This window comes from Neofelis nebulosa, chromosome 4, assembly GCF_028018385.1.
Source record: "Neofelis nebulosa isolate mNeoNeb1 chromosome 4, mNeoNeb1.pri, whole genome shotgun sequence".
Lineage (NCBI taxonomy): Eukaryota > Metazoa > Chordata > Mammalia > Carnivora > Felidae > Neofelis > Neofelis nebulosa.
In genome coordinates, this window is record NC_080785.1 from 24,059,044 (window position 1) to 24,076,890 (window position 17,847).

The 17,847-nt window shown below is 42.1% G+C and overlaps 1 protein-coding gene, 1 long non-coding RNA gene and 1 pseudogene across 3 annotated transcripts in view; all 3 read right to left on the minus strand.

Moving 5' to 3' along the window:
* LOC131509003 (uncharacterized) overlaps positions 1–1,863 on the minus strand; it is a 33,809-nt gene extending 31,946 nt beyond the window's left edge. The window contains exon 1 of the long non-coding RNA XR_009260251.1: positions 1,015–1,863. This is a non-coding gene — a long non-coding RNA (uncharacterized LOC131509003). The remainder of the gene's footprint in view (positions 1–1,014) is intronic.
* AHCYL2 (adenosylhomocysteinase like 2) overlaps positions 1–11,776 on the minus strand; it is a 170,957-nt gene extending 159,181 nt beyond the window's left edge. The window contains exon 1 of one of the 2 annotated variants that reach the window (XM_058724316.1): positions 11,347–11,776. In XM_058724316.1, the coding sequence (XP_058580299.1) occupies positions 11,347–11,709 (363 nt within the window). In that variant the 5' untranslated portion in view covers positions 11,710–11,776. The remainder of the gene's footprint in view (positions 1–11,346) is intronic. The other variant, XM_058724317.1, reaches the window with a different exon arrangement.
* Positions 11,777–15,286: 3,510 nt separating this feature from the next.
* On the minus strand, positions 15,287–15,780 carry LOC131508528 (small nuclear ribonucleoprotein F-like; annotated as a pseudogene).
* Between the last annotated feature and the right edge of the window lie 2,067 nt (positions 15,781–17,847).

Genomic DNA, 17,847 nt, shown 5'->3' on the forward strand with positions numbered 1-17,847 from the left:
CCTACCCTTCCAAAAAACCGGAAAATGATTTTCCTGCCTCTCTACTCTGAGGTTTCAGAAAAGAAGCATGAAATAAGACCAACTGCTAAGCCAGTATTACACAACAATGAATAAAAAACTAAGGTTCTGGTGGGTACACACTAACACAGAACCAGAGTTGCCTGAGATTGTGTATTCCTCACAAGCTCCCAGGAGATGTCAATGCTTCTGGTCATGGACCAGTTTGAGTAGCAAGGACCTAAAGGATTCCAAACTTAATAAACTGCCTCTAACTACACTTCCTAGGTAGATTTTCCAGAGTATCCTCTGCCGGCATGTATATCACATCAGCGTGAGCATTCTACATCTAAGAAATTACCATTTTGTTTTACATACACGTCTCTTGTGAGCTTGTTTTGAATGAGCCTAAGAAGTGAATGACCTCTAAGTGTACTAAAAATGTGAATTTCAGAACTTGTAAAACTAGAACATGGAAATTTCAAAAAGGTTCTGCTACATTGTGAAACCTGTTGGGTAGGCAACCAATTACTTTTCCCAAGGTGATACACCCCATTTCAATACTGAACTCTTCACACTGCAATGATTCCTGCTTCCAGTATTGCTCATATCACATCAGACTGTATTTATTTATTTTCATATCTAGATTCCCTACCCTCTCCCTGAGAGCAAGAATGATATTTTGCTGATTTAATAGTCCTACCACTTAGCAGTGTTTAGCTCACAGCACATAAAAGGTTTTTTGCACAAAAGTAGTTCACAATACATTAGGGGAGATTATTAGAGAAGTATTCAGAAGTAGTAAAGGTGCTTCCCTGTTTCTATAATATAGTCCAGCAAAGGTCCTAAAAAGGAATTAGCATTAGACCAATCACCTTTTTTCTTCCTTATACAAACAATAGGTATGAATATAATAAAAATTCCTATTCTATTTCTGTCTCCCAAAGCAGAGTCACCCAAGACTAGACTCAGTCAAGCTTTATCCAACAATTTTATTGAAGAAGACACTTTATTTACCTGGTAGGAAGAGAAGTCTGTCTTTAACCTAGAGCAGGTAATGTCTACCTTTGGAAGATAGAAACAAAAAAAATGAAATGTGAATGCACACAATTATGCAATGAGGGCAAAATTTCTTCTTCCTATAATCTCCTTCTCCCTCTTATGTATTCAGTTCCTGGCAATGACTTAAAAAAAATAAGGTGTCATATTGGAAAAGGACCACACATTTTTCCAACTTAGTATAACTGCAGAAGGGGAGTTCCTCTGTAGACCACTGCTGCATAGGATGTGCATCTGAGGTATCATCGAGGCTCCAAATTCTATGAAAACATAAATCTATATCCACTAAACAAGAACAAACATATTATGCTTATAAATATGTAAAATTTGCTACAATAGCAAGTGCTTCTATGAATTACTCATTACAAGCACTTAGTACAAGGATGGCAAATTTTTAGTGCCATTCTTGAGTTAAACAGTCTTCAATCAAAAGTTACTTCTATGTGTCTAGGTAAAAGTAAAGAAATGAGAACAGTGAAGAAGGACAAGTTAAAGAGAAAAACATAGAAAACAAACCCAAAAGAGTAAAATATTAAATTTTATTTGGGACAAATAGATCTATCTTACATCACAAAGTAGTCCCTATCTCGAGGTGCCTGGGTGGCTCAGTTAGTTGAACATCCAACTTCAGCTCAGGTCATGATCTCACAGTTCGTGGGATCAAGCCTCACAGTGGGCTCTGTATTGAAAGTGCAGAGCCTGCTTTGGATTACCTCTCTCTCTCTCTCAAAATAAAAAACAACAACAACAACAACAACAACAACAAAACAACCAAATAATCCCTATCTTACATTACAAACAAAATGAATTCCAGATGGACTGAGGACCAAAATATAATAAACACAGCCATAAAAACAGTTGAAGAGGGGCGCCTGGGTGGCGCAGTCGGTTGGGCGTCCGACTTCAGCCAGGTCACGATCTCGCGGTCCGTGGGTTTGAGCCCCGCGTCAGGCTCTGGGCTGATGGCTCAGAGCCTGGAGCCTGTTTCCGATTCTGTGTCTCCCTCTCTTTCTGCCCCTCCCCTGTTCATGCTCTGTCTCTCTCTGTCCCAAAAATAAATGTTGAAAAAAAAAATTAAAAAAAAAAAAAACAGTTGAAGAAAATATAAAATAATTTGTTTATAAGCCTGGGGTAGAAAATGCCACTCTAAGACACAAAATGTTTAAGCCATACAGTGCCCAATGTGACTATGTAAAACAATGCCCAATGTGACTATGTAAAAACTTTTTTTCTCGAGAGCAAGAGATTGAGCATGCACAAGTGAGTGGGGGTGAGGAGCAGAAGGGCGGAGGGAGAAAGACAGAGAGAGAGAGAGAGAGAGAGAGAGAGAGAGAGAGAGAGAATCTTAAGCAGACTTCAAGCTTAGCATGGAGCCCGACATGGGGCTTGGAGCTCAATCCCACAACCCTGGGATCATGATCTGAGCAGAAATCAAGAGTTGGACTCCCAACCAACTGAGCCACCTAAGTGTTCCTTTCTTTCTTTTAAATTTTAGAAAAACTTCTAAAATCATAAAGTCACAAGTCAATAAGAAATAAAACAGAAAAAAAATACCTGCAACATATACATAATTGATATCCAAAACATAAAGAATTCCTACAAGCCAACATGAAGACGGCAGAGATCTTCCTCTAATTTATTCACTGCTGTATCCCTAGCACTCGGCACATAGTAGTCACTCATAAATACTGTTAAGCAGAAAAAATGCTAATAAAAACAGTAAATGATTTTCCTCATGAAAGATGTAAATCCAGTGGTTGGTACTGATGTGGTGAAAAGGTTATCTTGTTTATAGTTAATTGATGTGTAAAATGGTACTACATTTTTGAAGGCAGCATTAAGTTTAAAATGTAGGGGCACCTGGGTGGCTCAGCTGGTTCAGTGTCTGACTTCGGGTCAGGTCATGATCTCACAGCTCATGAGTTCAAGCCCCGCGTCAGGTTCTGTGCTGACAGCTCAAGGCCTGGAGCCTGCCTCGGATTCTGTGTCCTCCTCTCTCTCTGTCTCTCCTCTGCTTGTGCTCTCTCTCTCTCAAAAATAAATAAACATTAAAAAAAAATTTTGTTAAAATGTAGATGTCTTTCAGGGTGCCCAGGTGGCTCAGTCGGTTAAGTGTTCGACTTTCTGTCAGGTCATGATCTCGCAGTTCACAAGTTCAAGCCCTGCGTCGGGCTCTATGCTGACAGCTCAGAGCCTGGAGCCTGCTTCACATTCTTTGTGCCCCTCTTTCTGCCCCTCCCCTGCTCATGCTCTGCTTCTCTCTCAAAAATAAATTGAAAAAAAAAAAATTTTTTTTTAATTTAAATAAATAAAGAAAGAAATAAAGAAAGAAAGAAATCGTAGATATCTTTCAACATCAGAATTCTACTTTTAGGTATCTACCTTAGAGAAACATTTACACATGCACACACGCAAAAATGCATACAGGTAATTACAACAGCACTGTCTATAAAGAAAAAATATTAAGTTAAATGTGCATCAACAGAAGAATGATTTAATAAAGAACAATGGTATGGACTTTGGAAGTCAATTCAGGGTTAAAAAGACTTGAGATAGATCTGTGTATATTGATATGGAAAGAACTCCAAGTGAAAAAAAAACAACCTGCAAACATATAGTATGCTTTATTTATGTACAAGTTATTATAAAACTACAAATTTCTCTATGCACAACTCTGAATGTAAGGTCAGAAAAAAAAAAGTCAAGAAAGAAATTGATAGCAGGAGTCACTTCTGAGGAGGGCAGTGAGACTTGCTGAGGGCCAAGGAAGGACTTCTGCTTCATTAGACTGAATTATTTTGTAAGAAAATACTTAGGCATTACTTGTGCAATTAAACACAATTTTTTTAAAAGAAAGAAAAAACAATGTAAACATCATTTAACTAACGTAAGAAAACAAGAATATATTTTGGGAATTAGACAGAAAGATAAAAATACCCACTTTGTTCATGTTAGTTTTGAAGTGCAACCGCAAGTAGGCATTTGGACACACACAAAATTGGCATTCAGGAGAGGGATCTTGGCTAAAGAAATAATTTGGGGAGTTGTTGGGATGTAGATGATACTTAAAGGCATAGGAATGATGTGGATGATTTAGGAAGAAAACACAATGGAAAGAACAGAGGGCTCAGGATAAAGGAGAAAGCCAACAAAGGAGACTGAGAAGGAGCACCCAGAGAAGTGAGAGGAAAACAGTAAAGGGCAGTGTTGTGGAAGCCAAGAGAGGAAAGTGTTTGGGGAAGAAGTTTGGGTAAGACCTACCAAGAGGTCTTGATGAGGACTGAAAAATCAGACCACCATGTTTCCCAATCTGATGGATATTAGCAACTTTAGCAAGAAGATCTTATTCTGGTCAGAGCATTAAGGTAGGAGTGGGTTAAAGAGTTTGTGGAAAGAAAAACTGTATATAGTATGTGACGAAAACCCCTTTAAGAAGCTTAGCTGTGAAAGGAAATAGAAAGCATAGAAGCAGAAAGGAGATATGGGGGGTAGAGGACAGGGTTTTCAAAATGGGAGAGATTAGCACAAATTGGAAGACTGTAGGAAAGGCTTTAGTAGAAAGAGAAAATAATCAAAGGAAAAAGTTCTTTAAGAAGACGGGAGAATGTGGTAAGAGCACCTGAAAGAGACAGGTCTCTGGCAGAATGAAGGATGCTTCCTCTATCCAACAGGAGGTAAGGAGAAAAAGATGAGCCCCAATTGCAGGTGGGTTTGTCAATTTGAGAAGTATAAAGATGAAGGCATTTCCTTTGGGGGTGGGGCCTTCTGTTTTTATACTAAAGTATAAGCCATATCACTGATTTAAAAAGAACACATGAAAGACGGGATATAGAGATGGCCTGAAATAGTCATTTGCAGTGAGTAGGAAAGTGAACCTACTACAGAAATGTGTAATATTGTTAGGCAATGCTGATTATGCACACGAGGTTGACAATTATGAATTCACAGTGACATCGATCTGCTTGGTTTTCTGATTTCCTCTAACAACTCTCAGCTCCATGGTTCAGCTCTCAGAGCGGAAAAGCTGCTTTGGGACTACACGGCTAAAAAGAGCACCCCAAATCACACACAGAATGGGCTTGGCAAAGATGTGATGGCTAACGTCAAGCAGGAGATGCTGCAGCTTGAGCTATACCATTACAGTTCTGGATACCAGGTGCCACACGAACAGGGCCCCCATTGTTGCCCCTGTAGCTTGATCTTGCTGCTAGAGGCTGATGCTACATGGGGATTTACTGACAATGGAGGGGGAAGTTGTAGAGGACATGGTGGAGAGATTTGGGGGAACTGGATTAGCTGAGAGGACGAAGAGAGTGGCAGGGAATGAGTATTAGAAAATAATGGGTTCCTGGATGTCAGACAGTGATTGAGGTAAACAGGGATGTGAGGTATGATGGTTTAGGCCTTCTCTCTGAGAACAGATTCTGAGATCCCAAAGGTTGCAGAGTGGTCTTAACAGCAGCAGCAATAACTTACGCAGATTTCACATGGGAGAACAGTCAGAGAAGGAGGGGGCTGGCAGTGTGGCAAAGCCTCCCACTGTTGCTATGGGCATCTCACTAACCCCAAAGGCATCACAGATTGGCAAAGCCTTGAGCAAGTTAATTATTCTCTTTGAGCCTGTATTTTCTCATCTGTAAAATAAAGAGAATAATATTCATCTGATAAAGTTGTGATGAGGATTAAATGAGATGAGATAGCTGCCGGGCAGAGAGTAAAGTATCCAGTAAATGGTAGCCGCAAGTGAAGAGTCATAACTGAAGCCAAGGGAAGAGCTTCTAAAAAAAGGTAGTCAACAGCATCAACTCTGTTAGAGTGATCAAAAGGGTTCACATGGAGCACTGCAGGAGATTAAGTTTATAGGGAAGATGAAGCCAGTTTTAGCCTCAGGTTACTTAACTCTCAATGACAGCTCTGCAGTATTCAGAAAGGCTTTAAGGAAAAGTCTGATTTATACTCAGAGAAACTCAACCAGCTCTAGACCCTCTGTCTCCATCCTTAATATAGGTTCTGAGCCAAAAAAAAAAAAAAACCCAAAAAATCCTGGGCTCCAAACCAATACATTTCTATTGATAGACCCTTAAAGAAAAGGATAGGAAATCACCAGCTATTAACGCCGTCCAAGTGTCCAATGTCCAAGAAGGAAAACGGCTAATTGAACTGTTGCAGAATATAGCTGGAAAAGAGGAGACTGCGGATCATACACATCATGTCTTAAATTATTTAGTTTAATCAAAATAGTTTTAGACTCAGAACCGTTACCAAAAAAAATTTCAATCCACCACTTTCTCCTCAGCTCTGCTCTCTCACTCTCAGGCCATAGGTCGTTCACAGTATAAAAAGCTACTACAAATTCCCGAGAAACCTGATCAAGCTTACTTAACCTCTTAGTGGGTAAATGGAATTTCAGCTCCTCTAATTGTACATACCACCTGAACACAATAGCAGGGTGATGGATCGAGGCAACTGTTAAGACTGTTCTCCCATCCACCTCAGTTGTACATCTCTCAATTTTTTAAACAAAGGTACCATGAGAGAAACTGCATATTCTTTATAAACTCAACTCAACAAAGAGTCTGAATAAAGTTTCCAATAAATCTTTTCTCCCCCCTTTCATTGTGGGGTAGAGAAACATTTTCTGTAATAAAGAAACTCTCTTTTTCATGAACTATATCCATTTCTTCAATTAGCTGGACAAGACATCAAATACACAACTGCTACTTCAGCTCTGAGGAACCTCCCAGATTCCTAATGTTCAGTCTTTCCCAGGAGTAAGGAGAATAGAATTCATAAATCATACTAATATAAAATAAGGGCTGCATTCTCAGAAAACTCATAAGTGTTCAAATAAATATATGGTATATACACCATGAAACAACCTCAGTAAATAAAAAGAAATTGCCTGTTGGTGAAATAACAAAAACATCCACAAAAAAATATACAAATTAACTAAAATTTAAAAGATTCAATCTGATGGGGCGCCTGGGTGGCTCAGGTGGTTAAGTGGCTAACTCTTGGTTTCGGCTCAGGTCATGATCTCGCAGTTTGTGAGTTCGAGTCCCATGTCAGGGTCCGCACTGTCAGTCCTGCTTGGGGTTCTCTCTCTCTCCCTCTCCCTCTCTGCCCCTCCCCTGCTCATGTGCTCTCTAAAACAAAATAAAATAAAATAAAATAAAATAAAATATAAAATAAAATAAAATATTCAATCTGAGCTTTGAACAGAGAAATGAAACTTCAACTGAAAAGCAAGAGTCTGGGCTTTGGCATCAGAGTAGAGTTCTATTAGCTCCATCACATTACTAAATGTGGAACCTTGAGACAAATTCCTTAATCTCTTCAACTCTGTTTCCTCAATAAAACAAGGAGAGCTCATAGGAGGATTAACTAAAACAATGTATGCAAGGCTCTCTGATACAGTACCTGGTACACAGCTGGAATACATAACAGTATGCTTCTCCTTCTAATTTTCAAAACGCCTAATTAGAGACTGATTCACAGAGAAAGTGAGAGTTAAAGAACAGGGAGAAAACTATTAGTGGGACAGAAAGGAAGAGCATAGTCTTCAGGTACTCCAGATTTACTTATAAATTTATTATTATTTTTTTAATGTTTATTTATTTTTGAGACAGAGAGAAACAGAGCATGAACGGGGGAGGGTCAGAGAGAGAGGGAGACAGAATCTGAAGCAGGCTCCAGGCTCTGAGCTGTCAGCACAGAGCCCATGAGGGGCTTGAACTCACACACCATGAGATCATGACCTGAGCCGAGGTCGAGGTCGGACACTTAACCAACTGAGCCACCCAGGCACCCCTAAGCAACAGACTCTTGATTTCAGCTCAGGTCTCGATCCCAGCGATCAAGCCCCATGTTGGGCTCTGCACTGCTTAGGATACTTCTCTCTCTCTCTCCCTCTGCCCCTTTCCCCTGCTTGCACTCACAAGCTCTTTCTCTAAAATAAAGAAAAAAAGAAAAATGATTCTAACATTTCCTGGAATATAAAAGGTCAATTGATGGTAAACCATATTAGGATCATTCTGCCAATTGTTTTAATGAACATTTTGCAAGCCTGTACTTTCCTAACTGGCAAAAAGAGTCATACTGCTCCCACAATACCGTGCCTGCATCCAAAAGGTTCCGTTTTAGTGATCTATAATTAACCAAATCAAGAGCTTAAAGAATTCAGGGCAAGAAAGAACTAACATGGCTCAACTCATTCTCTGCTGACAGCAACAAATCCAGTGCAAAGTGGATACGTTTGCCAAAAAGGAAAAAGAAAAAAAAAAAAAAGACTGCTCGAACATGGTCATTACCAATACTGATGTAAGCACAAACGAGTTACAGTTCTGAGGCTTGCAGCCTTACTGTCAGAAAGTTTTAACTTTCCTGAAATAAACCCTCTCCTGCCTTGTTTCCCCTGCTGTGAGAAATGTGCTATGACATTCTTATTACCCCATTTTCAAGAACACAGGGAAGAAACCCTCTCAACTACTACTACTGCATTCACTTGAAATTTATCTTCCGATTCCACAAATCACCTCTTACAGAGATTTTTGGTTTGTCGGGTTCACCGAATGTGAACTTATGAAGAAAGACGTTAATACAAATATACAATAGCCACAATAACAAGATCTGGTCCCCACAGCACCGCAAGTTACATGATGAAGGTAGGAGTCAAAGATAAGATGTGACTAAGTAATCTGCATACCATATGCTCATTCTTATTAACTACTGCACTTGGGAATTCTGGCTCTTACAAAAAGTTTATTTCCCTCGTGTGGCTGAGCAGAGTAACTGATCAGAGAAAACTGATGACAGATACATGGGAAACCATCAACTAAAATGTGACTTAAGATAAATAAGCTTGTATGTGACAGTTACAAAATAAAAGCTACGGTCACCAATTACATAGCCAAAAGTAGCTATTTCAAGATCTAATACCCCCAATCGCTCCCTACAATAAAAGCAGAAAGGTGTCAAGGTAAGAATGATTAAATAAACAATCTAAGAATCAAGAAAGAGGCAACAAATCAAAATGTCACACTGCAGTCTCTTAACGAGGTGACTTTCAATGTGGGGAAAAACGGGCAGTCTCGTGCACTTAATTTAGCCAATTCAGTATCAAAGAAAGTTGAAAATTCTGTCCCCCAAAAGGAGCTCAGCAGTGCCTTTGGTTGTGTCATACAGCTGTATCCTTGCCCAGAGTTTCATTTGCTCAACTTCCAGCAAAAGTTGTTTTTTGTTTGCAATTAACGTTGTAAGGCAAGCTCAGCCCTGTCTTCCATAGCCTTGAGGCTGCTGAGTAAATCTAGAATCATGGAACCTACATTTTGATGCTAGAAAAAAACAGGAAGAAGGTGGTTCAACAACAAGGAAAATGGTCAAGAAGCACATCTAGATTTAAGAAAAATAGACTGACATGCTGACCTGTGATTTTTTAACTTCTTTATATAAAGTCTATTGAAGTGAGTGTACCTTTCAGACGAGGTCATGGTGGCATGCCCTTAATCCACAGTTGGAGGAGGAATAAAATAAAATCGTCCTTAATAATAATAGCCATCATCTCTTAAGCCCTTGGTACTTGTGCCAAGTTCTATGCTAAAGCCCTTTACAAATATTTCTAATCTTCAATCATATTAGTATTTACATTTTATAACAGAGGAAACTAAGAGATTCGGAAAATTTAGAAATTACCCAAAAGCTAGTTAGTGAGGATACTAGTATTGAAACCCAGGTTTGCCTGTCTGTAAATCCCATGCCCTAAAAGTAATTTGTTAAACAATCTTTACAGTCAAGAGATCTATTCAAATTATTAGAATTCAAGTTACAGAATTTTACACAAAAAGATCCCTAATCACAGGAAAAAAATTTGGCCAAAGTGAGAAAGCAACTCAACCAGTCAGAAATATTTCCGATTTCCAGACTCACGCTAGGTACTACCAGCCCTGGGACCTGTGCTGCCTCCTACAACTCCTCCCAGAGGAGTTTCACACTGCAAATGGCCTGGACACTGTCCTAAAGCATAATTAAACAAATTCCTTCAGTCTTACATCTGACATCATCTATCACCTATATCTAGGGAATTAGAATGAAAGGGTTATCTGCTTCATACCTTAATCATGAGACTATTACAACAAAAGTTAGGCTGGATCCAGGGTTCCAATTCAGCTGAGTTTTACACAGTAATACCAATGCAGACTTCACATCACTTTACGGCTCTTCTTCTGATGAAGCAATTAAATATCATTCACAACAATTTAAAAAAAAAAAAACATAAATCACTGTGTTCATATTATGCCTTGGAAATCAGACCATAAATCTCTTTTTATGTGATCCATATCTCTGTCTTTTCCGACACTCGCCCGTTTTCCTGTGCTGATTTAGCTTTATGAGAGGTGAGGCACACCATGGATAGCCATTGTAAGGGTAATACTGGAATATCACACACCTAAGCTCACTTGGTGTTCTGAGACTACTGGCTCTTCAAAACTATGTCTGAAAGAAGCTGACAGCTGAGACAGCCAGCCTCACCATGATCGCCTTTCCCCAGAGTAGAAGCATCTCTTCCTAACACTTCCAGATCGTAAGGAACCAACAAAACAATCATTCTCTTCGTGCACAGTCTAATAATTCTGGTGGCCAACTACTAAGCAGAGGGGAGGAACCTCTGAAGAGAAAAGAGTGAAGAGACTCTCTCCATTACCCTTCTACATTCAGAGAAGATGCAAGGATACTGCAGTATCTGGAATGAAGGGCACAGCATCAGTACTGCTCTAAAGAAGCGGTTGGCCACAGAAAGGCAGAAAGTCATCATCTGTGCAGAAACCAGACAACTGAGGATTTCAGGGCAGGTTAACTACTACTTACTCGTCCTCCAAACAGAAAAGATGTTTCCACCCTACTGCTGGCTGAACTCTCACAAGCGGTAAGATTTTTCTACACCATCGGGGTCTTTTCCCTGAATAGTCTGGAAAATAACACATGGGAGCACGCTGGGTGCTCAGGCGAAGGATAGTATTAGGTGCCTCTCCTCCCCTGCCTATTCTAAGTAGTAGCGGAGAGCGCTACCTCCATGATATTCATAGCGAAGTACTCCCGTGCCACCTGGAGTCTTCGCTCCCCATAACTGGGGGCAGGTGGGGGCATCTCTCAGCGAGTGGGTTTCAGGGGAAAAGGGCTCTCCGGGCTTGTATGATCGGAAGAGAGGGCGTGGACGGTGGTGCTGCCATGCCGCGACCGTCTGCGGTTCCCCCTCCCTCCCTCTCTCCGCGAGAGGCAGCCCGGCCCCAGTACCTTCTTGACTGTGCGCGGCGCCTCGGTGACGGTGCCGTCGGGGCTGACCAGGGCCTCGCCGCCGTCTCGGTGCCGCTGGTGCTGATGATGAGGGTCGCTCCGCTTCATGGCCGACGCCTGAGGCACTTTCCCGGCGGCTGGGCTGAGAGCGGCGGCGGGCCCCGAGCCCGGGCCAGGGGCCGGGGGCCGCTCCGCGGCGGGGGCTGGAGCCTCGGGGTCCCCGCCGCCTGCCGGGGGGGCCATGGCGCTCACAGCCGACGTGCTCCGTCCCAGTTGCGGCTCCGCCTCGGAGGGGCTCAGGTCTTTCAGCTCCACCTCAGGCACCTTCGCGGTAGCCGCTGCTGACACGACCTGCACCGACATCACCGCCTCCACTGCAACCGCCGGCTCTGACTCCAGCTCCGGCTCCAGCTCGGCCCCGCCTCCCGCCTCCCTTCCCCTTCCCTCCCCCATTCCCCCACTCCTCCCCTCCATCGCCTCCGCTCCCACCCCCTTCCTCCGCCCGCCTGCCCGCCCGCCCGCCGGCCAGCCAGCCCCAGCCTGCCCCGCCCCACCCCGCCCGGCCCCGCCCCGCCCCGGCCTGGCCCTGCACGCCTCGCGCGCGAGGCGCCACGGAACCTGTAGTGCGCTTGCTCCAGGCAGCACGCGGCGAGACGACCGTGGGACCTCAGCCCCCAACCTACACTGCGCGCCCCCAGGGGCGGGGTCCGCAATGCCTCCTGGGAGTCGTGGTTCCCGTCGCCCTGCCTCTGGCTAGTGGGATACTGCGAGAAAGATAGAGCTCTAGCACCGGGGACTAACTGGAAGGAAAGGACTGAGAGTAGGTGTGACACGACTAAGGGGATGGCGAAGAAAGTCTCCTGAGGAGTTGCGGCTTCCGGGAAGGGAAAGCCAAGAACCCTAGGGTTGGGAAGGTGGGGGAGGAATGACTCCCTACCCTGACAGCGTAAATTTCCTCCGTCTGTACACGTCTGCGATCACGTGACCAGGCATTTAAAGGAAAAGCGGCGGCGTCACGTGAAGAGAGCGCTGGCCTCCAGTTTAAAGTAGCTTGGTTTTTATATTTCTGTGAAATCTGGACCCTGAAACCTTTCTGGACTTAAACGGGAATGTTTATAGAAGTAATAAAAATAGGACCTTACCTGATGTGGCAATTTCTGGCACATTTTGAGTTTGGAAGTTTAAAATCAGCCTAAAAAAGTAGTTAGGTATCACTAGGCCGAAATTTAAAAACTAAGAAAAGAAAAAAAAGAAATTTCCAAACTAAGGAAGAACAGGTCGCTTTAAGCGAGGCCAAATCTTCTGACCTATTGATTCTACTAGAGAAATAATATGAAATTCGAATAAGTACATAAGCGGGGAGGAATATTAAATAAATGTGAGCAGTGACTTCCTTAACTGATGGGCTTTGAGATGATTTTTTTTTAACTTTCTTTGTACTTTTACGGGTTTTTTTCCGAGGTTTTAGATTGTTTATTGATGCCAAGGTAAGTTTGCCAGATCAAACTTTTATGTTAAAAGGTGTAACTACAAAGACGTATACTGGTTTCATTTTTAGTGACAAAAAGATACTGAAACTGCTTTAATGTCCAGCGATAGGGGAATGGTTACAGCCTGTAAAATAAAGTATGCGGGGCGCCTGGGTGGCTCAGTTGGTTAGGCAACCTACTTCGGCTCAGGTCATGATCTCACAGTTTGTGGGTTCAAGCCCCACATCGGGCTCTGTGCTGGCAGCTCAGAGCCTGGAGCCTGCTTCGGATTCTGTGTCTCCCCTTCTCTCTACCCCCCCCCCGCTGCTCATGCTCTGTGTCTCTCTGTCTCTCAATAATAAATACACGTTAAAAAATTTAAAAATAAAATAAAATAAAATCAAGTTTGCAGGGTGCCTGGGTGGCTCAGTCGGTTAAGCGTTCTACTTCCGCTCAGGTCATGATCTCACGTTTCATGGATTCCAGCCCCACATTGGGCTCTGTGCTGACAGTTCAGAGCCTGGAGCCTGCTTCCGACTCTGTGTCTTCTTCTCTCTCTCTCTGCCCCTCTCCTGCTTGCACTCTGTCTCTCTACCTCTCTCAAAAATAAATAGTAAACATTAAAGAAATGTTTTAAAATAAATAAATAAAAATAAAATCAAGTTTGCAAAGAACTTTTTTAATGATGAAATGAAATAAATGCTTATGATAAAATAACATGCTAAAGTAATGTGGAGACAGAATTTCACATTCCATAAGATTATGGAATATATAAAATATATATGAAATAAATGCTTATGATAAAATAATATGCTAAAACAATATGCAGGAGACAGAATTCCACATTCCATAAGATTTTACTATGTAAATAATATTAGGAAAAAATACATTCAAATGCAATTGAGTGACAGATTATGGGTTAGGTTGTTTCTTCTCTATTCTCAGAGAAACTGAGGCAAAGGGGATCTTTTAGTTTTATGGTTGTTCAGAGAGCAAGCCATAGCCCTGATAATCCCAGAATACCTCTGGACATCTATAGAGTAACTACATTTTCCCTGGCAAAGAGGTAGAAATCATCAGCCTTGACCCCCTACTTCCCTGTGCTACTGCTCTCTTGGGAAATCTGTTCATTTGTGGAGTTGTTCTACCCCGAGTGGAGTCTTTTGTATCCTGGTCTTCACATTTATGCCTAACACTGTGTGTGGGAAGGCATCTGAGGATTGCTATTTCTACAAAGCCCACAAGTCCACCAGACCCAAGGGCTTCTTAAGGTTTCTCTTCACACTGTGGCTTTCAGAATTTCCTTCCTGTTCTAAAGAACCAGCCTAGAGCTTCATCCTCCAGCTGTCGGAGCAGAGATTAACAGCTCTATAACTGATTTCGTTCTTCCCCCTAATACACAAGGGACCTGTGGCACAGCCACCTGGCATGTGTCGGAGTGCATGGACAGCAGCTGCCTACCTGGACTGCCACTAGAATTGATTACTGAAGGGAGGAATTCATTCTTCAGTGAGATGCGGTTACCAAACTTAAGGAGTCGGAGCACTGGAAAGAAAGTGATATTCGTCCTTTATTTATCCAGGCACCATCCACCTGTTAGAGCCAAACATCAGGGCACATTCCTCAACCGTTCTCAACTCCATCCTCTGCACTGGCTGCTTCTCCCATCTTTGTTACTGAGGGACACCAGGCACCGTAGAAGAGGGAAATGCCATCCTGGAGACAGGATGATTATGCACAAGTTTATGAAATTATCATTTTTTTTTCCAAGTTCAAAAGATACAAGAGTATTTACTGAAAAGAAAGTCATGCTCAGTTCCTCTCTCTGGATGCAACCACTTAAGCTTCATCTGCATCCTTCTGGAAATATTCTATGTATTTATGTATATATTCTCCTTCTTACAGATAGTGGCCATGAGTCTTGCTTCTTTCACTCAGCGATGAAGATAGCAAGCCCAGAGAACTACATAGAATTGGAAGGTTCTTCTAATCCTCACATTGCAAAAAATAATGAGATTAATAGTTGAAGTTAAAATGATTTACTCAGAGGGGCGACTGGGTGGCTCAGTCAATTGAGCATCCAACTTTGGCTCAGGTCACGATCTCCCGGTTCGTGAGTTCAAGCCCTGCGTCCAGCTCTGTGCTGACATTGCGGAGGCTGCTTGGGATTCTCTCTCTCTCTCTCTCTCTCTCTCTCTCTCTCTCTCTCTCTCTCACTACCCCTCCCCTACTCTCTCTCTGTCTCAAAATAAATCAATAAACTTAAAAAAAAAAAAAAAAAAGGATTCACTCAAGAGTCACTTCAGATTTAGCAGCAGATTCAGGACCAGAAGTCAAAGTTCTTTATATTGTGAGATTACCTGTCCAGTAAGAAGTATGGAATTGGGCAGTCACTGAGTACATATAGTCCACGACTTCTTACTGGATATGGGGAGCCTTGTGTTTCTATATACCAATCTCCTTCCTCTGGGTTAGGGTCTTATTAAAACTTCACCCAGGGGCATATGGATGGCTCAGTTGGTTAAACATTTGACTTTTGATTTCGGCTCAGGCCATGATCTCATGGTTCGTGGGATCGAGCCCCACAATGGGCTCTGTGCTAATGGAACAGAGCCTGCTTAGGATTCTCTCTCTTCCTCTCTCTCTCTCTCTGCCCCTCACCTGCTCTCTCTCTCTCTGAATAACTAAATAAACATTAAAAAAAAGCTTCATCTAAATGCTCCATCTATGTATTCTTCCGTTTGCAAGCTGCATGCTATCTACAGATATCAGGTGGCCTTTATACTCCATTCCCCACTTAAGGTTCACCTTTACCGGCTTTCCTATTAATCCATTCAGGAAAGGTTTGTGATTCAGGGGCAAACTCATCCCAACTACAAGCAAGTGCTGCAGGCCCCTCACCGCCAACTGAGCTATTGTCTATCCCTCATGACTGGAGAGGCTACAGCCAGCAGTTTATGAAATATTTAGATTTCAGTTCTTCCCTACTTGGCTCATTCAGCTGCCAGACCTTGGCAAGCAGGAATGTATGTTCCATGGGGGGAAATTGGAAGAACTTCTGAGGTATCTGACAAACCCAAGAGAGAAAACTGGAAGATACTAACATTGAGAATTCTCTGGAGGAAATAGGCCGGCCAGATCCCCCTTGGTGAAGACCATACCCATGTTCACAGAGTTTCTAGAAAAACATTTAGTATCACACTCTTAAGTTTGAGCAGACAGACAGTCATCAGATACATGAAGAAAACCTTTGATGCAAAAGACAGAAACCAACATAAGCAAGGAGAAAAAATAAATAACAAAGAGGAAACAGAAGCAATGCATCAAGGAGAAATCAAGACCAAAAAAAAAAAAATCATTAATATCCTCAGAGACTTCAGATATTGTATTTGTGAAAGAACATGCTATTTTAAGAAGTGAACATTCGGAAAGCAAACATAAGACTTTTAAAATGAAAGCACGTAGCAGAAATTTTTAAAAACTCAGGAAATAAAAAGAGAAAGAAATTAAAAATAGGAAAGATGCATTTTCTCTCTGCTCAGATTGTTGAAGAATGGCGTCTTGTTTTATGGTTTTTAAATTTGTGTCTGTCTAATGCATGTTTTAACATGACAGATGGAATGCATTGTGTAGCTACAGTTTTCTGGAAAAGTTGGTCTTTTAGGAATTGTTTTTCCAATCTTCAATAAGTTTTTTCTTTAAATTAAAAAGAAGAAGGAGGAGGAGGAGGAGGAGGGGAAGAAGGGGCACCTGGCTGGCTCAGTCTGAAAAGCATGTGATTCTTGATCTCCGGGTCATGAATTTGAGTCCCACGAGAGCGCAGAGTTTACTCAAAAACAAACAAACAAACAAAATCATTTCGAGGGCCAGTTGGAGAAGTCCAACATCTGAATAATATGAGCGCCAAAAAGAGGCAACAAAGACAATGGTATGTTTGGGGGTGATGGGTGGGGAATGTGATTCAATGAAATAATTTTTTAAATTTCCCAAAACCAAAACATAAGAATTTCCACAATGAAAGGGGTCATTAGGTACACAGCCCGATAGGTGAAAATAGACTCACGTAAATATACATCATTGTAAAATTTCAAAATTCTGGGGACAAAGAGACAACCCTTCAAATGTCTGGAGTGGGTCGAAGAATAACAATTTTACAAAAGCTCAAGAGTCAGGAAGATACTGAACTTCTTAAAATGAGTGTGAGAAGCTAGAAGACAATTCCATTGAATACCACAGACCCTCTGTTTGCCTTCCCCAGAGAATGAACTGAACAATCAGCCAGTGTTGGAGAAACGTAGTCATCTGACTATTCAGAGTTCGGGAGGGGACCAGGGACCCACCCTCCTGCTTTCATTTCTACTTTCTGAAGTACCTACTTACTGCCTCCAATGCAGAGCCTTCTGGGGGTACTGCAGTAGAAGCTTTCCCTACTGCTGCCTAAGACTTTGTTTTTTCGAATCTGCTAAGTTACCCATCATCCTTTGCTTTCCAGCTTTCAAAACTGTAACTATTACCTCCTCCCTTTCTATTTTTTCCCCCCTGCCTATAGGCAAAGATTGAAAAACAGCTAAATCCTGATCCTCTATGTTGAAAGGTCAAATGGTAACACCTCAAATGAACATTCAAGAGATGGTATTACTGAGGCGCCTGGGTGGCTCAGTGGGTTAAGCGACTGACTTCAGCTCAAGTCATGATCTCACGGTTTGTGAGTTCGAGACCCATATTGGTTCTTTGTTGTCAGCAAGGGGCCCACTTCGCATCCTCTCTCTCCCTCTCTCCGCCCCTCCCCCATGCAGTCTCTCTCTTTCTCTCAAAAATAAACATTAAAAAAAAGAGAGATAGTATTATCATGTTGTTCAGACATATGGAAGTAACATAAGAAGCATCTAAAATAAATTGGTTAAATAAACCACACCTGAGTGGTTCGGTCGGTTAAGTGCCCAACTCTTGATTTCGGCTCAGGTCATGATCTCACAATTTGTGAGATCCAGCCCTGCATGGGGCTCTCTTGTGCTGACAGTGTGGAACCTGC